Source organism: Aspergillus pseudotamarii (assembly GCF_009193445.1).
Source record: "Aspergillus pseudotamarii strain CBS 117625 unplaced genomic scaffold BDV38scaffold_14, whole genome shotgun sequence".
Taxonomy (NCBI): Eukaryota; Fungi; Ascomycota; class Eurotiomycetes; order Eurotiales; family Aspergillaceae; genus Aspergillus; species Aspergillus pseudotamarii.
The window spans coordinates 326347-351096 of record NW_022475028.1 but is presented as its reverse complement, the minus strand read 5'-3'; the positions used below and the strand labels follow the sequence as shown (position 1 = coordinate 351096).

The 24750-nt window shown below is 46.9% G+C and overlaps 8 protein-coding genes and 2 non-coding genes across 10 annotated transcripts; 5 read left to right on the top strand and 5 right to left on the bottom strand.

Annotated features, from left to right (window-relative positions):
* Positions 1-401: 401 nt before the first annotated feature.
* On the top strand, positions 402-2488 carry BDV38DRAFT_291116 (major facilitator superfamily domain-containing protein; the record flags this gene model as incomplete). The annotated part of the gene is made up of 5 exons (XM_032061664.1): positions 402-662; positions 741-1354; positions 1417-1669; positions 1741-1863; positions 1927-2488. The coding sequence occupies exons 1-5, from the start codon at positions 421-423 to the stop codon at positions 2486-2488; spliced, it is 1794 nt and encodes a 597-aa protein (XP_031915899.1). The 5' UTR covers positions 402-420.
* A 203-nt stretch (positions 2489-2691) lies between these two features.
* Positions 2692-2762, bottom strand: BDV38DRAFT_t86. Its single transcript has one exon. It is a non-coding gene; the product is annotated as a tRNA-Gly (tRNA).
* A 1964-nt stretch (positions 2763-4726) lies between these two features.
* Positions 4727-6257, bottom strand: BDV38DRAFT_241298 (uncharacterized protein). The gene is made up of 5 exons (XM_032054015.1): positions 5744-6257; positions 5223-5680; positions 5061-5168; positions 4894-5001; positions 4727-4841 (listed from the first exon to the last, which is right to left on the bottom strand). The coding sequence occupies exons 1-5, from the start codon at positions 6085-6087 to the stop codon at positions 4774-4776; spliced, it is 1086 nt and encodes a 361-aa protein (XP_031915898.1). The 5' UTR covers positions 6088-6257; the 3' UTR covers positions 4727-4773.
* A 1332-nt stretch (positions 6258-7589) lies between these two features.
* BDV38DRAFT_241295 (glycoside hydrolase family 75 protein) lies at positions 7590-9620 on the top strand. The gene is made up of 8 exons (XM_032054014.1): positions 7590-7944; positions 7998-8063; positions 8131-8267; positions 8333-8481; positions 8547-8768; positions 8874-8984; positions 9069-9179; positions 9260-9620. The coding sequence occupies exons 1-8, from the start codon at positions 7678-7680 to the stop codon at positions 9331-9333; spliced, it is 1137 nt and encodes a 378-aa protein (XP_031915897.1). The 5' UTR covers positions 7590-7677; the 3' UTR covers positions 9334-9620.
* Positions 9621-9662: 42 nt separating this feature from the next.
* Positions 9663-12067, bottom strand: optD (small oligopeptide transporter, OPT family; the record flags this gene model as incomplete). The annotated part of the gene is made up of 3 exons (XM_032061663.1): positions 9663-9958; positions 10017-11864; positions 11914-12067. The coding sequence occupies 3 exons, from the start codon at positions 12065-12067 to the stop codon at positions 9663-9665; spliced, it is 2298 nt and encodes a 765-aa protein (XP_031915896.1).
* A 1548-nt stretch (positions 12068-13615) lies between these two features.
* BDV38DRAFT_t88 lies at positions 13616-13688 on the top strand. The gene has a single exon. It is a non-coding gene; the product is annotated as a tRNA-Thr (tRNA).
* An 807-nt stretch (positions 13689-14495) lies between these two features.
* On the bottom strand, positions 14496-15769 carry BDV38DRAFT_269603 (uncharacterized protein; the record flags this gene model as incomplete). The annotated part of the gene is made up of 3 exons (XM_032056993.1): positions 14496-15359; positions 15516-15694; positions 15748-15769. The coding sequence occupies 3 exons, from the start codon at positions 15767-15769 to the stop codon at positions 14496-14498; spliced, it is 1065 nt and encodes a 354-aa protein (XP_031915895.1).
* A 3273-nt stretch (positions 15770-19042) lies between these two features.
* Positions 19043-20707, top strand: BDV38DRAFT_241294 (uncharacterized protein). The gene has a single exon (XM_032054013.1). The coding sequence runs from the start codon at positions 19252-19254 to the stop codon at positions 20449-20451; it is 1200 nt and encodes a 399-aa protein (XP_031915894.1). The 5' UTR covers positions 19043-19251; the 3' UTR covers positions 20452-20707.
* Positions 20708-21002: 295 nt separating this feature from the next.
* Positions 21003-22170, bottom strand: BDV38DRAFT_269601 (Clavaminate synthase-like protein; the record flags this gene model as incomplete). Its single annotated transcript, XM_032056992.1, has 2 exons — positions 21003-21704; positions 22009-22170. 2 exons carry the CDS (start codon positions 22168-22170, stop codon positions 21003-21005), a joined length of 864 nt encoding a protein of 287 aa, XP_031915893.1.
* Positions 22171-23429: 1259 nt separating this feature from the next.
* On the top strand, positions 23430-24462 carry BDV38DRAFT_291111 (class I SAM-dependent methyltransferase; the record flags this gene model as incomplete). Its single annotated transcript, XM_032061662.1, has 4 exons — positions 23430-23485; positions 23536-23652; positions 23704-23960; positions 24029-24462. 4 exons carry the CDS (start codon positions 23430-23432, stop codon positions 24460-24462), a joined length of 864 nt encoding a protein of 287 aa, XP_031915892.1.
* Between the last annotated feature and the right edge of the window lie 288 nt (positions 24463-24750).

Here is a 24750-nt window from a genome sequence, read left to right as displayed (position 1 = left end):
AGATCATCCTGTAGCTAAGAAGTACTAAGAATTTTATTCTTTCCTGGTGGTGTGATATTCTATGCACTGCCTTTTGATTGTATAGGACTTGGCTCCAAAAGCTATTCAAGTTGACTGCCTCCGTTTTCGGACCCTTGGCGCCAATCCCGCTTTTCGTATTCTAGTTCCATACTAAACTCGCGCTAAAAGCACAGTAAACACATTATTGGGCAATATGTTCGCGTATATCTTATCTGATCATCTGATAGGGGGGCGTATATGCAGGCGCTTATTGTTGTGGCACTCTTGGCTGCTGAACTGAGATTGCAGTGCGCTGCAAATCCCGTACAAATCTGAACTTCGCCTCTTTATCCCCTCCTTTACCCCTACCACGTCAGCCGCCTCATTCTATACGCCTGTGTGTCCCTGCATCTGCCAGTCATGGGTGGTGTTCCCTCTGATGGCATACCGAAGGCCGTCGCGCCGAACCAGGTTGAACTTGTTAGCAATACGGGAAACGATACGGAAAACAATGCGGGTCTCGATCGCATCGTACAAGAAACCCCAAGGGATGATTCGAGTATCTCGGACAAGGAGTCCACTTTGTTTCAAGGCGGCGTTCAGCGAGTGAGAGCCATCACTTCGTTATGGTCCAAGAATACGATGTGGCTCATGTTCATCCTGTAAGTCTTGCTCTCAATTGATCTCGAGTTCCAGCCATATTGCGGGCTGGATGGAATCAAGTGCTTATACTCATGCAGTCTTTACCTTGTCTCTTTTGTCGACATGCTTCTAGTTTCCGTCCAAACCTCGCTCAATCCATACATCACATCGTCATTCCACAAGCATGGGTTACTCACAGTTGTCAGCATCATGTCCACCATTCTCGGCGGTTCCTCGAAGCTCACTCTGGCCAAGATAATTGATATCTGGGGGCGTGTAGAAGGTTTCTTATTCATGCTTCTGATCGTCGTGATAGGCTTGATAATGAAGGCTACCTGCAAAAATATCGAAACCTACGTGGCCGCGCATACCCTCTATTGGGTGGGCCATATTGGTATGATGTATGTAATTGATATCATGCTGGCAGACATGACAACCCTCAAAAACCGAATGATTATGCTCGGTATCAACGGAACGCCGAGCATCGCGAGCACGTTTGCTGGGCCCAGGATCGCAAGTTTATTCTACACCAATCTCAACTTTCGTTGGGCATTTGGCGCTTTCGCAATTATGACTGCTGGTACCTCTATCCCTGTTGTGGGTGTTATGCTGTACATGCAGCGGAGAGCCGAAAAGGTTGGTACTCTCGAGAAGAGGGTCTCCGAGCGGACTTGGTGGCAATCTATCATCCACTATTTCATCGAATTTGACGGTGCGTATTTCTTTCGGATTTGATGCTTAAGTTACTCCTTGTGACTAACGAAAGAGTTCTAGTGATTGGAATCGTCTTGATTACGGCGGTCTTTTCCCTGATTCTTCTCCCCTTCAGTCTTGCCTCGTATGCCCCTAAGGGATGGGCAAGTGGATATATCATTGCGATGGAAGTGCTCGGGGTAGTTTGCATCCCTGCATTTTATGCATGGGAGAGATACCTTTCCCCAGTCCAATTCCTCCCTTGGAAATACTTGAAGGAACCGACGATCATTGGTTCCTGTCTTCTGTACTGCGTTATGTTCATCTCGTGCTTGTAAGTCTTTTACTCCGCCATCCGTAGGAAACCACCTTCTATGTTGCACACATTCCTAACAAACAAACCAGCACCTGGAACAGCTACTTCAGCTCCTACCTCCAAGTCGTCCACAGACTAGACATAACAACAGCCAACTATGTCCTCAACGCCTTCTCCCTAACCAGCTACATCTTCAGCCCAATCTTCGGCCTGTAAGGATATTAGCCCCTCACCCTACCCACATCACCACAAAAGCAAACATCTAACAACAACAGTCTAATCCGCTATACCGGCGAATTCAAATGGACCGTCTTCACCGGCATCCCCATCCTGCTCCTCGGCACCGCCCTCCTAATCCCCTTCCGCCAGCCCGACACCCACGTCGGCATCATAACCATGACACAAATCCTCGTCGGGCTAGGCACATGCATATTCACCGTCTGCGGCCAACTAGCCATCATGGCGCCAGTAACACACCAAGAGATCGCCGTCGTCGTCGCCATCTGGGGATTATTCGGCTCGATCGGTGCGGCCGTCGGATCAGCCATCGCCGGTGGAATGTGGAATAATATCCTGCCCGGTGAACTGTACAGAAGGCTCCCCGAGGAGACCAAGAATATCAGTGCCACGATCTTCAGTGATATGGTCATGCAGATGTCCTATGCGGATGGGTCACCAGAGAGGGAGGCTATCGTGGGGGCTTATGCGGATGTGCAAAGGAAGATGGTTATTGCGGGTGTTTGTTTCGTTCCGCTTTGTATTGGGTGTGTTTGGTTTTGGAAGGATATTAATGTCAAGAAGTTGGACAGGGAGCAGACTAGGGGGAATGTTTGGTAATATGGTGTAGTTTCAAGTAGGTACATGGGGTTGGAATCTTAGAGCTTCGTCGGAGTATAATGTATGATGGGAGACAGCCGTGGTGTTGTTGAGCATGCGCTTCGAAGGAGACTACGTTAGGGTAATCCCTGTTCGCGGACTATTCAGAGCAGACGGTTGATTTCCAGGATAATGAGCGAAAATCAAAAGAGCAAAAAAGTCAGTGCATCATCCGTGAATCGAACACGGGCCTCATCGATGGCAACGATGAATTCTACCACTAGACCAATGATGCTTGGCAGTAAACCAGTCGGCTAAGCTGGCTGGTTGATATTCTTTTGGCCGAGCTTTTGTATCTAGACAGAAAGAGTATGTTGTTTTCACCAACAGGATATATATATTCGCAGGCAGCGATCACTTGACTTTTGCCTCTTTGTTCTTCTTCCCCTTCTTGCTTGATAACGCAATGCTTATATTAATCATATTAGCGGGTAGTTCGTTGATAATAAAATTATACAGTTTTAGCTTTCATTACTGCGTCTACAATATACATATCATGCAACTTTTGAGCAATCATTTCTGTATAGGAACCACGAGAGCTTGATAAGGAAGCATCTTGTCATTATCCGCTGTATTTCTCATCTAGGCTTAGCACTTTACTTATATTATATGTATCCCCTCCCTGGCCCAAGGAATTATCAACGTACACTGTATAAGCACGTAGACTATATGCTAAATACAGCAAGGTACCGATGCTATCGCTTGCGTGGACAATCTGCGAGCTCTCTCCGCAGTGATGAGATCAAGTGAAATCAATACAAATTCCGATACCTGCTTGGGGAGACCTTGATGTTCAATGAAAGCCATTCCAGCCAGCTTCTTTTCCAATTTAACAACCACGGAGAGACATGCATGCGTGAATTTGATATTTTAAAAGAAGGACCGCGTTGAGTTGCAAATGTCGGTAGAGGTCGTTCGCCCTGTACTAACGGTCAATATTCGTTAAATCTTGATTGATTACTAGTCTTGGTATAAATCTGATACATACGACCACAGGGTGTGGAAAATAGGGCTTCCCGTCCGCTCAGCCGTACTCAAGCCACACGCCGGGAGGTTAGTAGTTGGGTGGGTGACCACCAGCGAATCCCTCCTGTTGTATGTTTTTGTATCACCTTTTGATATGGTGTGTCATCGAACTGTTGTTTGACTTTCTCATCTTACTAGGGCCAGCTCGAGTGCTGGCAAGGCGTGCGCCCTGCCTAGATTGTCTGAACGGATTGGGTTGATTGCAAGATCTAGATTATTTAAATTACCTGAATAACTTCAATTGATTGCACTGCTTAGAATCTAGACTGACTGAGCGACGAGACAGTCCAGGGTTAGCAGGGGGTTGATATGTAGAGGCGCTGAAGCTCAGAACAACTGGCATCAGGCGACTTTAGAATTTCCTTGGTTAGTAAAATTGAAGAACCGAATACCAGCAACAGGCTTACATCGCAAACGGTGGAGTCTGGGACAACTAAGTCGTCGGTCTTAGTCTTGAAAGCCGGCACCCTCACACATAGTCTGAAATGTGTATAGAATTAAAGGTAGCAGCACTTCGGTCAGTAGTTTGAAAGCTGTGTCTTTTTAGGGGAAAGGACAATAAGAACAGGTTCAAACCAAACCCCCCGGGGAAAAATAGGAAAAGAGAAAGACCGGTAATAGAACGAAAACAGGACGAAGATAGAACAGTACGGCAGCCTCGTCTTACTCCCCTGCAGTAGCAGCGCCGGCGATCTCGGTCTTCATCGCCCTGGCCAGTGTCGTCCCTATCCCTTGGGGTTGGGTCATCGACTATCTCGACCCAATCACTTCATCGCAGCGTCATCGCATGTCAGTCGTTAGGCTTGCGATTGATCCAGGAAAGACCTACCAGCGAGCACACCTGGCTTCCTATGTTTATTCTCTGACCATGTCAATAACATGTCTAATTTTCTGTATACAGTATTATTATACCTCGCTGGGGTTGTTCACTGAGTTGTGGGACGGTATCTCTATATTTTTCGTTTGTTCATCATTTACATATAGTGTGATGTCTATTTTTCGGCATGTTTGCTCTAAAAACACTGTCTGAAAGAACGATTCGGTTTAGACCAGGGTGTCTTTGCTTTAGGGTGGGGGTTTAGCGTTGGGATATATTTGTATTACTGTGTTTACTCATACCATATCTTGCTTAGATGATTTGTATTTTATTCTGTTCATGTCAAGCCATCAGATATTCACCCCCGAGAGGGGCTAACACACAGGTTCCTAATATACTGAGATTAGGCACAGACACCATTGGTGCAGGAAAGCTCATCCGAGCAGTCATCATGAGTGCTGCACTTGGCACCTACGCACAGTCAGTTAATCGGAACAACAGAGGTAAGAAGAGAGATACATACCGGCACAGTGACCCTCCCAAGAGCAAGTCACGGCTCCGTCGACAGTGCACTTTCCGTTCTTGCAGACAAGCTCGTCGGAGCAGTCATTCTCTGAGGAGCAGGAGGCGCCTAGAATATTCGAGTTAATACTTTCAGTGGAAATACCCAGGGAGAAAGGAAAGATCTACCTTCGCAGTGGCCCTCCCAGGAGCAGGGTACAGCTCCATCAGCAGTGCACTTTCCATTCTTGCAGACGAGTTCGTCAGAGCAGTCATTCTCCGTGGTGCAGGAAGCACCTATTCATTTCTGGGTTAGTATTTGACGCAGCACACGGCAAAGAAAAGACATACCCTCGCAGTGACCCTCCCAGGCGCAAGTAGGAGAAGGGGTGGGGTTAGAAGTAGCGGTAGGCTTAGGAGCCGAGCCCAGTCCAGCAGCCTCCTTGATATCATCAATGGAGGTTCCGATCTGGATGTTGTAGACATAGGTGTCGATTTGGACTTCCTCACCACGGTAGGCACCAAACTTAGGGTCCGCCTGGCCGGGGAACGTGTTGGCCTTCAGTCTGGTGCTGCCGGAGCCGAAAGTCTGCTGCTCGCCATCGAAGTAGAGCTCAACCCATCCGGGGCGGGAGGTGTTAATCACGAGTCCAATGGAGTAGACGGTGTCGGTCTTCAGCTCCTTGGACCACTGGGACTCGCGCTTCGCGTCACCGGAGGCTTGGTACTGGAAGTTCAGTTTACCGCTCTTGAATTCAAGTGAGAGAGGAATGTTAGCACCGCCGTGGCTGTTGGCAGAATATTCCTTGCTTTTTACCGGTCAGTATTTAAAATCTAATTTTTCGTTGATAATGTTGAAGGAAATGACTTACAATTGCCAGATCATCAGACTCTGCTGGATGGCTCCCAGGGAGAACTTATAGCCAATGTAATAGGTCTTATCGACCTCAATCTCATCCTTTAGTGAGTGGTACTCGGTACGGATATAGTCCTTCTTGCGGTGGAAATGCAACGCAGGAGTGCCCTTTGGATCCTTATCCAATTTGATGTAGAGGTCATTGCTGTTCTCGCTTTGTTTAGAACCGCGCACCGATTCCAGGTTGCGGACGCCGAGAATAGAAGGATTATCGCCGCGAGCAGCAGAGAAGTCCACAAGGCTCTTAGCAAGAGCCGGCTGCAGGGCTGCCAGAACAGCGAAGAGTTTATACAACTGCATTGTGAGATGATGCGAGGTCTGTGGTCGTCTACAAGGAGTCTCCAGCCATCATTTCTCTGGGTCGTGCGGTAATTTTATATGCATTTCGGCGAAGCTCCCCCTTCGCCGCCGCCCCTAGTAAGGATATGGAGAACTCATTCCCGAGGTTCTCCTAGGATCGTCATTTGCCGGCATAGTCAGAGGTGTTCACGATAATCCCTTACGAGCTCAAATAATGGTTAAGTGGAAACGTGTGCGGAGTCCGAACAGGCAATAAGCAGCTATTCTCATGCATGCCAAGCCCAGACCAGCTGGGGCGGCATGCAATGTAACCTCGTATCGTACTGGACTATGGCATGTTCCTTGTCCGGGCCGAGACTGGGCCCAATTAATTACCCAACAATGCAAGCGTCCAGCCTCTGCAGAAAATGAGCTGTCCGCCGTCGCCTGTAGGGTAACACGCTATCACCTGACCCCCTTGGCCAATAGTTACACGTAGAGATAAGCAGATTTTGCGCGTACCTGCATTATGCAGACTGAATGCAATGTTTATTCATCCCCCAGCACCACGAGATGTATAGGTTTTCTTTGCTATCAGACCCTTCTTGTTTCTCATGTGGGACCTCGGGAAAATCATTTGAAAAAAGGATTAACTAGATTCGGCAATCGCTCTCGCTTCGCGCCGTAGTTCATCGACTCTCCACCCTGAAACTCCACATTGGAACCAATTGGCCCTTCATATCGCGCCGTTAGCATTAGCGTCGAGGCGAGACCCCTGAGTAAAGTCTGGTGTTTACTGACCTACCTATTCAGGAACCTCCGGGGAGTTCCTACACCAGTCTAACGTAGCGCTATGGCTACACTTGCATGAAGTTATTGCTAGTAGATTCTAACGGTTCTGGAAAATGGTCTGAGGTGTGCACTCCATGCACCAGAGGTTCTGTTTCTTTGTTCTGCGACGGTTGTGTTGCACAACTGTCGCAGAACAATTTAGACCCAACATCGACTCTGTCAAACAGTGTCATCCTCTGAAGCCAAGAATCATTTAATGTGGTCGGAGATCATATCCGGCAGATCTGGACAGGGCTAGCTATGGGACCAATTTTGGGGAGATTCATGAATAATCCCCAACTGTGGAGACTGTCCATCGGAACCCTGCCGAGTCGGCAGTGCCGACAGACTAGTACCTAATGGATTCTTAGTATGCATCGCAAAAACACAAGTCAAGCACTTTCATATGATCCTTCTGGAACTAGTGGTCCGCATGCTTCATCCTCGCAGCATAACAGGACAATCCGGTGAAACATCGTACTTAGCGATTGGAGGCGTTCCAAAGTACTACCTTCGCGTACCAGTGGCGAGGGCTCTGGCGAATCATTTGTCGTCAGAGTCTACTATATCCGCCCAGACACGGTCTCGAAACGGCCAGGAAATTAGCCCGTAACACACGAAACGAACTTTGAGTTAGAGGACAAAGGAACGTTCCATAGAGGAGGACCAATTTCCTACACGTCTGTTCGTCTATAAATCCAACCATGGCGCCCATGTCAATAAACACCTTATGTCTACAACCACTGTCTTGTTTTCCTGTTGAGTACGGACTTATTCACTATGCCTATCAAGAACTTCGCTAGCTGCCTTGCCCTCTCCCTGGCCGTCTGTGGTACGGCCATGGGCCAGAAGGTCAACGGGCCCGACTATAACAAGCCAGACGGAGGTCCCCCAGCGAAGTTCTTCCAGGCTTCGAGCTCCATTCCTGTTGCGGCTATCCAGGCTGCTGCTGCTAAGGCCAGCAAGGTTCCCTCCCATGCTACCTATCCTATCGGCGAGGGCTCTACCAAGTCCACTATCCACAGTGACTGGGCGAACTTTGCCGAGGCAAGTAACGTCTAACACCTTCACGAGCATACAATTACTAACGCACCAACCAGGGCGCCTCCTTCTCCTTCATCGCTGACATGGACGTGGACTGTGATGGACTTAACCATGGCTGCAAGGTAAACAGCAACTCTTGAAACTCCGTTCAGCTTTCTAACCACCATGAAAACTCTCTAACAAACGCAGGGTAACCCCGACGGCCAACCCGAAACCAACTGGGGCGCACTGTCCGCATACGAAGTGCCCTTTATTGTCATCCCCCAGAACTTCCTAAATGCGAATAAGGCCACCCTCAAAGGAAACGCCGTCGCTGCCGTTATCTGGTAAGCCAGTTACCCAGGATACACGTCAGTTCTGGGAGGACCTGCTAAGATAATGCCATCTCCAGCAACGGTAAGATGTACTACGGTATCTTCGGCGACTCGAACGGAGATAGCCCTCAGGTCACCGGTGAAGCCTCCTGGTTGATGGCCAGGACCTGTTTCCCCGAGGAGGACTTGAACGGTAACAAGGGCCACACTGCTGCCGATGTTACTTGTACGTACCTTTTATCATCCTCCATTGTTCTTCTACTGGTGACATATCTCTAACTATGAAATCAGACATCGTCTTCACCGGCGATAAGGCCGTTCTCCCCAGCAGCGCCCTGAACGAGAACTACATCACCAACTTCGACACCCTCCGCTCCATGGGCGACAGCCTCGTCGGCGCCCTTGCTAAGAACCTCAACCTCGGCGGCGGCGGCAACCCGCCCACCACTTTGACGACAACTAGTGTTCCCGAGCCAACTGGCGGCTCCTGCTCGTGGCCGGGTCACTGTGCCGGTGAGGACAACAACAACCCCCCATCCAACTCATCCAAAGAAGGAGAAGAAGGAGAAAACCAAGAAGAAGAATAAACCACTAAAGCCAGGGATTGTAAAAATAAAGGTGCCAGCTGTTCCACGAACGACGACTGCTCCGACGAACTCGCATGCAAGAACGGAAAATGTGCTTCTGACGGAGACGCAGAGACCTGTTCCTGGGAGGGTCACTGCAAGGGTAAGAGATGAAACTTGGTCATGTTTTTTCCTATTATTGATTTCGGAGGCTAAATTTTCTATTCTCTCTTTTCTTTTCTTTCAGGTGCTTCTTGCTCAGGTGATGACGACTGCTCCGATGAGCTTGCTTGTATCAAGGGTGTTTGCTCTGTTGATAACCAGACTAAGCCTTGCGAATGGGAGGGCCACTGTGAGGGTATGTTGGGATTGAACGTACTTAGTCTTTTGGTGCGGGTAAACATTGAACTAAACTATTATTCTTGGGAATTTTTACAGGTGCCTCTTGCTCTAGTCACGATGACTGCGACGGTGATCTCTCCTGCCAGAATGGCAAGTGCACTTCTGCTTAAGGGAGGGATATGCCGTTTTTCGGGCTGGGTGTTACACGGGATGATGGATTTGGGATAGGGTAAGTTATTGTGGTGGAACTTAATATGCATGCTATATATAGACTTGGAGATTGAGGTGGAGATGGAGATGGGGATAGAGGGTTATGTTACATTATACCCCGGGATGTACAGAAAGCTCGCTTAGAGCGAAAGCCGGGTTCGCCGACGGCCAGTTGCCGGTTGGCCGGTGTGTACAGTGTACAGTTGCATGATTCTGTTGTATATAGCATGAGATGCACGGCCTGCGGTTGAGGCTTATTATATATTATGAAATATGAGAAACCGTTCCATCAACTCCATGTTCCGTTTGCTGGTCCGAAGTACCCGATCTCCGGCATTTGCTTATATGGCACACCGTCACCGTCGGCGGTGTTCTGGTATACGGTATTTCCCCACCAATTGGGGAATACGGCGCCTGGGTACGATATGCAGAAAAAGATGACTATCCCGCTCAGCGCGAGGCCCGTGTCGAGGGCTGCGGCGAGGATGTAGTTGTATTTGGTCCACCAGGCGAAGAAGCGGCGTTTGATGAAGTGGTTGAAAATGAAGTTTACGAGTGCCCAGCTGGAGTAGTTTATTCCCGTGGCTATCCTGGTTAGTTTGTCTTGACACTGATATGGAAAAGGAAAGTTGAGGGAGCTCACCTGGAGGAACATTAGCCGTTCCCGTGAAGATCAGAGGCCAATTAACATATTTCCAGTACTGTTTTTTGGTGATTTTATACAAAGCATAGGTGGCGAGTGGGGCAATGGCACCGATCCAGAAGAAGTGGAGAAGAGAAGAGTAGATCTTCCCAACGGAGTAGAGACGCCGAGGGCCGACAAGGCCCCAGATAACCGAGGATGAATAGGTCGTCCTACCATTCGGGCAGGAGAAGCCATCGGGTTGGTTTCCGGAACAGATTTCTGATATGTGACCCAGCATCCAGATGGTGACACCAGCTTGAGTAAGGGCCCCGAGAATGGTAGCTACTCCCTGGGCAACAAAAAGGCTTCGTGGCGGGATCTTCAAGTAATGGCCTAGTTTCATATCCATGGCGAAGTAGATACCTTGGCCGACAACGTCTGTGCTGAGAATTTTAAAGATCATGTTAGCCAGGGGCTTGCCCTCGAACATGTAGCCGCCGATGAATTCGGCTAGAACGTTCAGTTGGTTTGCGTTGACGTTGGTGATTCCCTGGACAATACCGCAGGGTATCATGTATACGGCGGGAATGGCGAGGGCTAGGAAAATTCCGTAGACGGGGAGTTTGGTTTTGTACACCTCAACCATGGCGATGGAGATAGCGGTTATGGCGACGATAATGGCTGCGTACCAGTACCATGGAGTCTGCTTGTAGGATTTCATAAGTCGCGCATGGATGTCGAGCCTATTTTTACCTCGGAATGCAGCCCAGATGTCCTTGTAGTGCCAGACGCCGATGTGAGTGAGCACACCAGTGATCGAGGCGAAGGATAAGCCGTAGACGAATGCAAATGTGGCTCCCAGATACGGCGGAGAATAGTTTTTGTATGCCTTAAGGTCGAATGTGCCCTGTGAGCTGATCACACGATCTGTGTCGTAGATGCCGCCGGTCCTGTCGTACACGTCGCTAGTCATCAGAGGAAGATATGACGTGAACCATGTGTTGGTATAATAGATGCCTGGAACTACAATCCAGAAGAAGGCTGCAAACCCGGCAAATACATTCGCGGCCGCCCACGACGGAGAGAGAAGTGGATTTGTATTGTACGCGACCTGACTCCAGTCAAACGTAATAGGGCTCAGTCCTAGCCCAGTCTGCATTCCGAAGAGTTGGTTCACCACGACGTTACGCGGGGCGATCCAGCAAATCCAGGTAAAGTACGATAACGCGGTGAACATTAGTCCTGGGAAGAAATACCAGATGAAGCCGCAGGCAGTTACATATAGGAAGAATCGTAAACGGGATATTTTCCAACCATTGGCAACTGAATTTGCGCGTGAATGGAGTGTCTCCAACATGGCACAGTTTGACAATACCTGAGGCCAAATGATACTAGCCGGCTCTACAAGCCAGGGCGCGGCCAGCCCGGCAACACCGAAGCCCAGCAGCTGTGCACATAGAACGATCAGAACTGAAAACCCCGCCTTGAGGCCGAAGTTGTAGAACTTGGGGCCAGCTGCCTGAATAATGCTGGTTGAGTCTGCACTTCCGTATCCGAAGGATACATTGCTCATGATCACAATCATAGCATGCTCCTTAATATTGAAATGGTGGTCTGGATTGAGGCAAAGGGATCCCAGTGGGCCAAGGTTGATTGTTGCCACGGGCAATACCTTGGCGAGGAAAACACCACATGGATAGGCAAGCAACTCTGCGACCAGCGAAACGATGTGTACGGAGGGATATCGTAGAGAGAAAAATTGATTGATACCGGATCCGAGAATCGTGAACACAATACCAAGAAACCACATGCGCACAGTATTGACCGGCAGCTCTGGATCGTCCGTTTCAGGCACGACGGCTCGAACTATGTGGGTTGTTAGCAGAAAGCAATTGAGCACTATGGCCGTACGCACCCTCGGGAAATGGTGACCGTTCAGAGTCATAGTCGTACTCGACTTTTTCGTCGATGTCTTCTGGTAGCTCGTCCAGACGACCCTGCTCTACTTCCACATTCGTAGTAATTTGCGACTTGGCTAATTTGTCGCTTTGCTCCTCTATGGAGGCCATGTTGTTAATTCTGTCGGATAATGTCCACAGAGTTGCGGATCAATAAAAAGGAGGCCACATGGACAACCCAGCATGATCTGGGCCAGGTTATAAGCATTTTGAACGGAAGCTTGAAGTGCTTATCACGGGGTAGGACTAGCATTCTGTGTTTAAGAGTCTAGTGCTTCGCCTAGTGCTCGGACAAGATAAGAAACCGCCACGTCGGTTGTGCTACCGGTTGATAACAGAGATACAGCGACTTAGATGGCGTGGCGGATTCATTTCCCCGCATGCCTACTGATAAGCCCGTTCTGGAATATATGAAACCTTTCCTGAAGGGGAGAAGGTACACCGGGTATCTCCGGTATCTTATCACGGGACTAATGTAGCCCTACTGTTTTCCCCCCACGGCATGGCATTTCCTTTTCTCGGGTCTGAATGGTGACTGGTACATCAAAGAACCTTACGGGGCTATTGGAAACTTTGAATACATTTGACTGTCGATCAGAAAAATAAGCGATACTGGCATTTGATGCCAAGTGTGCGGGGTAGAGCTTGACAGCCCGTGGAAGGCCATTCGGGATATCCGACAGCCTTGTCATGGGGAAGTCAATACTATGAGCACGTAACCATCTCACCTTCTTCGGAGTAGAATTCTGCCTAAACACTTAGTGAAGAGTTGCCAAATTGTGAAGTCTAGCTTCGATCATGCTCAGCTGGGTTGCATATACACCATCACCTTCTAAATGGTTATTTGGAACATTCACAAGCCGCAGCCCTTGTAACTCCGCTAGGTGGACACTTCCCATCCTTCCCTTTTCCGCTTTACTTTTTTTTTCATTTTTACGAATGCAGTGAGATTGAAAGAGGACGGCATCAAAAGGAGGGCGGGATCATAAAGCAGGGTATCTGTGAAACCGTCACTCGATGAGATGCGTTAGAGTACATTCTTTGTGAATGTCAGTATTTTGGTGAGATATAGACGTGGCGTTCATGGTAGTAGAAATACCTTATTGCTTATAACTAGGCCTAGAAAATAAGGTTAATTGTCTATGCGAAGTAAATAAATCAAATTTAGCTGTGGTGTGTTTGTCATCCTGCATCGCTCTTCCAGCCTGGAGTTTATGATATCCTGTAGCTTGCAACGTGGCGCGTATCTCATATCCCTGTATTTATTTCGTTAGCCTTTTCGAATTTGTTGATATTATTTGCGAATGTGTGTATCAGTTTGGTACCGTAGTCTGACTGTTGTGTAGAGATAAAAAGCGGTGGAGGTGAAGGCCGCAGATGGTTAATATATATTCGTATCAACCACCATTTATTTCGTGACACCAAGATAATGTGATGTTATGCAGAGGGCTGATAATTGACTTAATCAACGATAAAAAGCTGAAGAGGGAAGGAGAAAAGTGAAACACAAGTAAAAGGCGTAACCGTGTTTCCTTGAAGTGAGATCTAGTTTGTGAAGCTCGCATCTTCCTACAGTGAGATTGCTTGTAAGAAGATGATTGTAGACAGATATGTTCTTTAGTATAATTGGCTTATTATTTTAGCGGTATATGTCAAGTAGCTCCTATGGCTCAGTTGGTAGAGCGCATGACTAGTAATCATGAGGTCCGCGGTTCAAATCCGCGTGGGAGCATTTGGAAACTTTCTTTTTTCTGGTGATTGCCTTTAATCACATCTCGTTTTTTTCATGCTGCACGGACGTCAACAGAATTGGAGAGTATAAGTTCATAACTGCGTGGTCTGTTTTATGTCTGGATCCCTTAAAAATCCAATATTCTTTTGCTCTAAGATTGGTGACGAGGTAATCCTCTTCTGAGGCCATTGTTACCAATCATCACCCCCGTTGTCAGTAACTATCAAGCACACTGTTGGTAAACTTTAGATCGCCTTGGAATATGCACACAATTGAATCAGGCAGTAAAAGAGATAATGGTTGTGCTTCGATTTTCCCGTCAAACCAGGATGGACTAGTAATGGCAAAGAAGCAACGGGATGATTTGAGAAATTGCCCTATAGAGCCCCGAGAATTTAAAGGACTTGGAGGTAGACTTTTCACATGAACCTCCTCAATGGACTGATGTAGCGATAAAGTAGCTCTAATACCTGGTAGAAATACTTTCCGGTAACTACTATGTTTTCTTTGAGATGGCTCTTTCGGAATTACACGACCGGTTGTTGATACCACAACTGCATAGAAGGCCATGTTATCAACTCTATTGGCCTAATAAACACGTTGACTACTGCTACTGGTAGCATATATTCACCAGGATTCTACTAATATTTCTTGATATACTATCCTGTTGTTCTCATTTGACACCTTGCAAAATGCTCCGTGTCATAGGTCACTGTCCATTAGAACCGAATTTGCAAGGCATTTTCTCCAGATCACAGTAATCCGTAACGCTAAAACCATTCAAATCCTCCCAGTGTACACAAATGTTTAATCATCTCGCGCGGACTGCACTAGAGCATTCAGCAACACCGACATGTTAGCGCCACGATATGCTACATAGACGGTTTTCAAGATACCCCGAAACTGCTTGCAGTCGAGCTTGAGCTTTTCGCCCTGTAGAGCACCGCAGAGGTAGCTCGTGAGCGAAACGAAATGCAGAACTCTTCTCTGACTAGTACTGAGCCAAAATAAGGTAAGATCCTCTAGCAAAGGGAACAGAAAAAGCTGAGAAAGCAGAGGAATCCAGGTGCCGCCTTTTAGTTGAAGACGCTCCAGCTTCAGACATCGCAGAGTGCGGCATGTAAAGCGGAGAAGTGTCAGGAGTTCATCCCATTCCATTTCGGACGCTTCGGTAAGGGTGAGCTCCTGCAATTCAGAGAGTACGACAGGCCCGGATGCTAGACGGGTCGTGATTATTTGTGCGTCGGGGGTGTAGTCAAAGCCAATCTCTAGCGTCTTGAGCTTTGGGGCAAGGGCGATAGCACTGGCTACCCATTCTCCGATATTGCCGGGAATGAAATTGTGGTGGAATTTTAGCTTCTCAACGTGTGCCCAGCTAGCCATGAAGGTCAAGTTTCTGAGCATGTCAAACTGAAGGCACCGTGGATCCACATCATTGAAGGCAAACCCACTGCTGCTCGGATGAGCGTACACAGAAAAGGATTTCACAGGGATGCCGGTCTCTGTAATGATGTCCATGATCATGGTTATACCATCGCTGGGTTCCAAGCGAGAATATTCCGATGAATCGTTCCATCCGTAGTTGAGATGGACAGAAAATGACCTGCAGTTAGGCAATGAGAGGACGACATGACGCAACCAGCGAGCCCCCAGCGATTGTTTCACATTTAGCTGACCCGAATTATATCTTATCCATTGGAAACCAAAGCCCATGCGGCTATTCAGAACTCCCCTGATGAGTAGGTGGCGCACATGATCCGTCAAACGATTGTCCCCCGCCAGCCTCATAAGTCGCTGTAAGCTTATCAAGCCGAGGTCTGTACGTACAGTATGAAGCACGACGCGTCCAAAGTAATGCAATGACTTTTCGTAGAGATGCGCGCAGGTTAGTCGCAGGGCGCACAGATATTCTATTCCAGTATCTTCAGTACCCAGAGAAGCGACGACGTTTTCGACTAGTTCTTCCGGCAATATGCACAGCGAGTTGGTCTCATTTTCTCGAGAGGCTATGTGAGATTAGCAAGGTATCTCATTTATTAATCCCGGATAGGTAAAGTACCCCGATTAAGCGAATGCTCCATTATCACGGTGTGCGTCAGGGTGGACCCAGAATCACATTCAACAAGGAACATGCTCCGCGAATCAAGACATGAATATGGCGAAAGAGTAAACACCAGCAGTCAAATTCCCTGCATAGTGCCTTTGTTCACTACTAATCGGCAGTATCAGATCGCCTTATTTTCCACATAGAATCCTGTGAGGATAATGGCAACTGGGCAGAATTCTCATTGTATAGAAGATGGAAAGTGAGCACCTTTTGCTTCATCTCACCAAGTTTGATTTATTATGTGGCTTGCACTAAAATAAAATGACGTAAAGTGCGACAGTTCGAATGCCGTCCGTGTTATTAAAAGATTCACGGCACTGCTACAACGTCATATCTTGGCTGTCATGCATCCAAGCGCGCATGATGCATGCCCTTATAGTATCAGACATATACCACCCTGGAAGAGAACCTATGGGATAGTATTGCATATTGTTTAGGCCCCTATAATTATTTAAGGTCTGATACAACTACTCACAATATCTTATAAAGTCAAGGGTGAAGCATATAACAGGAGAGCGTCATAATATGATTGCATAGTATATGCTTCGCTCGCACCTAATGCTTTGTTGATGAATATAAGGAGCACTAAACTTCATAAACCCAATTATTATCCATACTAATCTGTTAACTTTGTTTAGGATCAGTGCAATATAGTTTAATATTGGGAAAGGGGTATATGATGACCCCAGAGAAAACGAGATAAATGGGAGGTGAATGAATGCTTTTTCTTAAGGTGTGTAAAGTAACAAGGATGTAAGAAACCGAGCAATCCTCCAAGGGCCATGCATGTCTGACCTCCTATCTCTGGACGAGTAGACACAGATCTAAATCCCTTATCCTCATTGGGTAGCACTTAGTTTGATCAAGAGCGAAACGCTGGAGGGAGCTTCGACGATCTATTTACGAGTACCTCGCATGGCAGCCACATGTTCTCGTGGCATATGTATTGGTTGTATATTCCGCGTTGCTGAGAAGTTGGGGATGAATCTGTACCAACACTCTTGTCCTTCCGGTAGGTTGATTGATAGATACAAAAATACAAAGTAGGGGCTCGGAACGTGTTTCATTCATGCGGACAGTCTTTTGACGGACACTAGCCGACCGACATGAGGTCCTCGATGAAATATTGGATATCTTTCATAGATGCTGGTTAGCCGTTCGGGAGCTAGGCGAAGACGTTTACAGTAAAGGGCCTGCGTTCTACCAATATAGCGCTTGTATATACGAGAGGTGCACTATTGCGTTAACATAAGACTTTAGCAAATGATGAGGTAAATGATACGAGCTATTCCGCCATAATTCGCCCTTATCCAAGGGCCTTCGACAAATTGATCCTGTGAGCACGTGGAATATTCAAATGGCGGTAATGATAAAGCAGGTTCCCTAGTAGAAGCCTCGACCAGCCTTGCCTCGTCACAATGCAACACGAGGGGACATTAGCAGGTATGCCTTCACTTTCTTAGCTTCTGGTATATGCAGGCCGATCGGACCCTGTCAAATTATCTATAGACAACTGAACTTAACGACTACGATATGTCAATTGTGCGCGAGTAAGTAGAGTGAAAACGTAGGCAAACATATAGTAAAGCCCTGCGGCAACCTTCATGATCAATGGCAGGGGCTCTCACTGGGAATACATACACGGACGGTCAATGCAATCTGTTCAGTGGAGCACATCTGTGGATCAATTTATGTATACTCTGACTGGGTTCGTTTCGGGGTGCAATCATTCATGCAGGAAAAAAAAGATACAGTAACAACCGTTATGAGCAATCAATTTACCCAGCGATTTAAATTGCTTCTAACCGGGGGATTGCTTATAGTTAAATTCCTTTATAGACTACTTATAACCAGAAAATTTGAAGACTCTATATAATTTATATTATATATTTATTAGTTTTGCTGTGTGGTAGAGAGTATCCTAGTAGAAATGTATAGTGTGATAAAGAAATATACATATATTCGCTATTAATATGTTGTATGGGTAAGGTTTAGAACTAAATAATTGTATAGTACATGACCATTTACTTTTCTAAGAAGTTATATAATTGGTGGGAAGACCCCACTCTGCTCCTTTATATGGAAATTTGTAGGGAGAATTAGGTAAATCTATAAAATTTCCCTGTATCAGGGGATCAGGGAATGTCATATGAAAATCTATCCTAGACATTTAGTTGGATTGCTTCGAACGATTAACGCATAGATTCCCTGTAGCGGGGTTGCTTATAACGGTGATTTACTGAATTAGAACCTGAGCAGTGCTCTACATTTATGCAGGAGATAATAGGACCCCATTGCTAGCCACCCTTAACTGTTTGACACCTAATCTAGTTCCGTACAAAAGTGACTGGCATTGGCTTGGATGGAACAATTCTCTGTGCTTAGCACAGACTCCCAAAGTGACCCCTACTATACAATAACGCGTCGTTCATGACTGGCTACATACTGCGGCCTTAGATTGATATCATTCTTGATCAACAACTTGGGTATTTCGTTCTCCATGCTCCTTACCCAAGTGGATGCCGCAGGTGGGCATTTTCGGAAGTGGTGATGCGACTTTATCCTTGCTAGTGTAGCTGGCGCTCCAATGCCTGATAAATTTATTCGTTGTACGCTATGCAGCAGACCCACCGAGCTAGGGTCGTCCCTGTGACAGCAAGCGGCGCTATTCGGTTGAAGGCAAAGTGGAGAAGCGGCGAATTATTTGTGAGAAGGGTTGCATTGCTCATGGATAGAAAGGCTAGACCGGGAAAAAGTACGCTAATAACTGGACAGCCCTGCCAAATGGCATCGTTCCTATGGATCCTATGCTGTATGTGGGACAAGTCAGTATATAGTAGATGCAGCTTTGCCACCAGCTGAGCACTAATACAGGGAAGTAGACTTTGATTTATCTTGCAAGCTCAGGCCGTATGCGGGAATTACTGCCGCCTCTCGCGCAAATTAAAAGCACGGAGCTTTTATTCATCTCACATATGGAGCACCTGGGAAATAATGATATCCAGGACTAGTAGAAGATAGTAGGGCGGAGTAGGGGCTTTTAGTGGGTACTTCAAGCCTATGTTATGCAAATTTTTATATATTACTTCTCCTGCATATAATCCTTGCTGAGAGTGTGCCTTAAAGCTAGGCAATAGAGATTATCTAGTGCCCTACGCTATAGCTTTAGCACCACAGAGCTGTGGGCTATATGACACCGTTCACCCCCCAAGGCCCGCCTCATGGAGATAAGTCAAGAATTTTGAGCGTCTTAGTTATGGACGCTTTGTCTGATCCTTCTTGACTTACCAATGAAGGAAATGGTTGTCTTATATACGCCTTCATTCATTTTACTTTCATTCTTTTGACACAGAATCTTTCCATCTTTTGGGAAAGAGCGCTCCATACGTTATCGTTATATTTTGCAAGGCCAGGCGACGACAGGAGCGCTGCCAGACCAAGTTCTTCGGCACAAGAATGAACTCCTTTCAAAATATGGGCGACTATAGCGACAAAAAGATGCCCTCAGCTCGAGAGCCGAGCAAAAAGATAATATCGTTTTCTACAAGGCATCATCTGAGAAGAACATTCTCGATTAGCATGACAAACAGCCTTCAGCGTCTGAAGGAAAAGTGGGAAACCTCGATACAAACGGGACATTGGCCATTAGCTCGGGCCCAAGGAAAAGCACAGAGTGGGGGTAGCTGTTATCTTGTTCAATTGCCGACGGAATTATTGCTGAAGATCACATCATATTTGCCGGTGATTCCTCGGGCGTGTCTTGCCTTGACCTGCACGCGACTATTCTTAGCAGATGTTACTGTTCTGAACTCAGAAATCCTGCGTTTCACTCCGGACTTTGCGCCGCTCTTCAAGCACTATCGGAACCAATACAACTTTGTGACTCTTCGGTGGCAACTCATCAGACTCCTAGAGAACAAGCGGTGGCTTGCTTGCTCCAGATGCTTAAAGCTACATATGGTGGCCAGCTCTCCCCAGAGAGAACGGAAAAAGCAACCTGAAGATCGAATTTGTAATCTCGGGGATCTCGCTGGCGTAGTTGATTTATGTCCATGCATCAAGTTAACCTTTCGCGGAAAGATGGAGCTCGTTGACCTTCTGCGAGCGCGACAACAATCTCTGACGGCTCTAGCAACGCAATGTGGCGTTAGTGCCCAGGAACGCTTCTACTGGCACTCTTGCGTCATGAACTACGGACCTTCGGAGATAAAAATTCAGATATTACCTGAGCTGGGCGAAACCGACATGCTGAAAGTCAGAGTGGAATACAAGTTAACGATAGAGGCAGGGCAGCTTGGAAAAGAAGAGTCCATGATACCCCGTTTGGGATGTGCACACCGGGCGGTCGATATGTGGCTTGCCAGCGTCTGTAACACATGTGACGAATTCAGTTATACGCCGTCGCATATATCAATTTGCAGTATATGCAATACTAGCTTGATATGCCCCAGGAAAGGGCCATTACGTATAGAGGAAGGGTCAGGAAATGCTGTATACGACTTCTATACTGAAAGGTGTCTCGGACCTGGGAATGTGTCCATTCCAGACCAACAGTGGGATGCTCAGAGGAGCCATCCTGCAGGAGATCGGCGAACCGTCGGTGATTGTGACAAGCACGGCCCTTGGAGTCCCAACAAGTATCGTTTCCTCTCATAACCTATGGAATAGATGTGCTTGTCAATACCTATCTACAGGTTAGGCAATATACAGGAGGCAAGTCCTCTAGGCTTTTCCTCATGGCCATGGCCATCCATCAAGGCCCCATGCATCTACTGCAGCGAGGTGCTAGCCACTATGATCCTATTTCTCTATTCCAGGTGTCGCCGTCTGCCGACGCTGTCGAAGTACGACAGGATGTATATTAGATGCAGTATTAGATAAATAATTTCCTGTTATCAGAGCGAGAGCCGCGATTCCCTCCGTGGTGTACCAGTATTCTGGCATCTATTACTATTCTTTTGAATTACCCAACGTACCGTACGCTTTGGTGCTTAAGCCTGAGATCTACTTGTTGTTATGAAGGCAAGTTTCAATCTAGTGGGAAAGCTTCATGTAGGACGTATTTCGTATATAATTGAACTCATTGAATATTTCTCTAGTAACTAACAACTAAATGAATCCCCTACTCTAGAGATGCAATAATATCTAATGAAATTTATACATCACAAGATGTACTCTCATATCTCTCCTCTGCCCCAAAATGAGGACTATGTGGCAGTTGGAGGAGAACTGGCGTTGCGAACCAAAATATCTGTCATGCGATTATGAAACTCAAGAGCAGTGATGTTATCATATTTTGCCGGGTTCTGCTCGTTAACGAAATCCGGTATAGCACCCACCATGCACTCGCGATGAGCCTTGAAGAAAAAGACAGTTGAATGTCGCTCGGGCAGGATATGGTCACTGGAGTTTTGTGGCATAGAGGAAAGGTTTTGGGGAAGGGAGACTTGATGTACACCAGCTCGGATGAAGTCATTTGTTAATCGTTGGAAGGTGTCGCTCACGTTGATCGCTATCTCATCAGGCCTCTCCCGCACTAATGGAATGAATGTTCCGGGGTGCTGACGGTCCTCATATTCCAGTCCCCCTTTGGTATCCTGGAAAAGCAGCGTAATGATTCCAAAGTCAGTGTGAGGCCATCCCCGACGAGTCGTACCTTCATTCAGCCGGGACAGGCTAACAGGGGGATAATAGTTGTATCTCAGCTCGCTGGAAGCCGGCATACAACGCCTGACGAACGTTCCTTCAGGTACATCGCACCCAATCTCACACGCCGACATAACATCTAGGCACAAGTTCTGACACTCCCTAAAGAATGCCTCTGTGAATGCTTGGAAGCCTGGAAGGCTGTCATGTGGCCATCTGTTCGGATATACAGCGTCATCCTGTGGGCCGACATCGAAATTCTCCTGTCACAAATGAGCATTTGAGACTAGTCTCTACAATACTGATGGTAATTGACGAAACAGCCCTGGTAAAAGGTAGAACAAAGGCTGAAATGACTTACTTTCTCGTCCATCCGGATGTTACCGGGGTTTGGAGTCCGCAGGCCGGCCGTGGTTTCGGCTCCTTTATAACTCCATCCGCGCTGGGGCTGTGGGCTAGGAGGATTGACGACCCTGGCCTTTAGCTCTGGCCTAAGGTTGAAAAACTTCGTGTTCTGTATGGGATTTAGCATCGAGCTGTGCTAGTATAAAGGTGAGATAAGGATACCCATTCCTGCGCTTTCTCAATTGTCTCTAGGGGAAGGCCATGATTGATCAGCTTCACAAAGCCGGTCCTTCGCAAAGAGCCAACCAACGACTTGGCGGCTGCATGCCTTTGGCTTCTAGAGCCACGGAGAAATATGTCAAAGGCCACAGTGGCTAGAGTCATAATGCTTAAGTATACAGTCAAAAGTGGTAAGGACAAGGGATTTAGCTTGTGGTGTTATCTTTATATTGCTAAGCTTGAGGAAGTCATATACAGCTCACTCCAAGTGTTCTTGATCCTTTATATACAGTCATTTCGCCTAGCCATTATGTGTTATGATCATTGTCGAGAACGTCATCCTAGACTACAGTACGTATTGGTATCTCTGAATATCCAGAGTTGGTAATGGCCATAGTAGGGCTTGATGCCCCATAGCTCTATTCCGAAAACGACAGCTAGACGTAAGCTGAGCGTAAATAGGGAGCTAAACAGCTTTTCCTTTGATCTAGAGGCATGAGATGACCATGGTATGCTCGGGTTATTGCAGAATAGGGTTCCAGAGACTAGGTGACTGGGAATATGCTATCATAGATTACAATGATATCGCCAATGAGCACAAAGCAGAAACAAGAAGAACAGAACCGGCTCTCCCATTTCCACCACGGTCCCGTGGTACAGCAGACGTAATCTAGCACTCTGGTGGTGCTTACCATGAGGCCGTGAAAACTCATTCGTCTTCCTGATCATTGGAAAGTACAACAATTGTTCGCGCTTCGGTATACTTCCGATAATATTATGAGGCATTTCAGTCACTTTTGATGGGGCCGAAGCATTGGGTCAAATGGAGCTTCCAGGAGAACACTTTTATTTGCTGCCACCGAAGAGCGTATCCGTGGTCGGGCATAGGGTTTGTTTTCCCGCGGTACATATTTCCGTGGTACTGGGTACGGGGCAGTGCAAAAGCACTGCTCTAAAAATTATATGGAAAGCAACGTAGGCCTGAAGGGTTTCCAAGCACTATCTTCAAATGATTGAGTGAATGCGAATATACCCATAATAGGGTTTGTGTTCTTGGTAAATCCTCTATCTACGACCCGACACACCGGGCGTCGCCACCTCTCCACATATCTTTCGACATCGCTAATGGACGATAGAACTATGGTCATGACTGGTTACTGAAAGATTAATAAATATTAGAGATAATACATGACTAAATAATAATTGATTAATAGCTATAACCTACTAAGGGACTGTTACAATTACTAGAACAGTTTAATAATATTTAATAATGGTTCTCAGCCAGTCACAACTGTTAATAACTGACTGATCTGTTACTTAAATTCTGCTTAATGCCCCCCAACCACAGGCCACTATTATCTACTCAGTCTTTCGCAAATCGGCTTTCTGAAGATTCCAACTCCCCAGTACATATAGGATGAAATATGGCTAACCAGGAATTATACCTCCTTAACAACAGGGATCATACAGAGTCCCAGCGGTATGTCTGAAGCAAATCTTGTTGATGTACGGTAATAACCCAGAATGCAGGCTAGACATGCAGCATGGGACTTTAGCCAACTTCATGGGGTATGAGCTATTGCACCCCTCGATGAGCATTGACATGAAGAATGGCGTGAATGTTGCTGATGTGGGCACGGGCACAGGGTCAGCCTTTGTACACCCTATCCTTCTCTTCATTCATTAACAATGTTATAGGATATGGTTGAGACGTCTGTCGAAGTGGATCAACTCTGTTCCCGAGGCACCACCCTGCCACCTACATGGATTTGATATCTCCAGTGATCAGTTTCCTGCTGAACAGGGAACCATCGATTTCACAATCCATGATGTCACCCAGCCTTTCCCAAACGAACACTTGGGCCGCTATGATATCGTTCACATTCGCTTGTTTGTTTTGGCTCTTCGTGAACCTGATCTGCTTAAGGCTTTAGAAAATATGATCGGTCTACTGCGTAAGTGTGTTATCGTATAGGGAATTCTATCTATCCAACCTCGGTAGCATCTAAAGGATTGTGTACAGGCCCGAACGGATACCTCCAATGGGAAGATGCCGACTTTTGCTATACGGCACCTAATCGACCGTCTGTGGAGATAACAAGAGCCATAAATCTAGTCTCTGAGTATATGGCAGATGCTGGTTTGTCCCTGCGGATGTCGAACCTTCTTATGCGGGAAGGTTGGAACCTTGGGTTGCAAGGTCTTCGCAAGTACGAATACAGCACACTTGCAACCCCCGAGCACTATGCAGATATACAGCTATGGTGTAGCCAGTTACTTCAAGCCATACTACCAGTCACAATCCTACGGAGCGGACAGACTGGAGATCAGACTGAGGCCAATGCAATAGCCTCTCGCATGCTGCGGGAGATGGAAGCGGCTTACTCTGATGGGATTGTCCCCGAGCTGAAGATGTTCACAGTGATTGGAAGAAAGTGGCGTGGGTCCAATATTTAGCCATTTGCTTAACTGTCTTTCACGAAGGTTTGGACTTTTGAGAACACATAACGGGATCTACCTAATTTTGTCCTTTAAAACCCAGTGGATAAAGTACAGAATGAAGAATATCTGAGCTGTCGAACTAAAGGCGTTAGATTCTTACTGAAAGCCGTTCACTCAATTCGAATAGAGAGAATGGAGGGATTTGTCTGTCGAAACGCTATGACGTTAATCTTGATTTAAACTGGATGGTCGTGGTTGTATTGTGCCGGAATTGGGCCCATGAACCACGGAACGGTGTTGTCT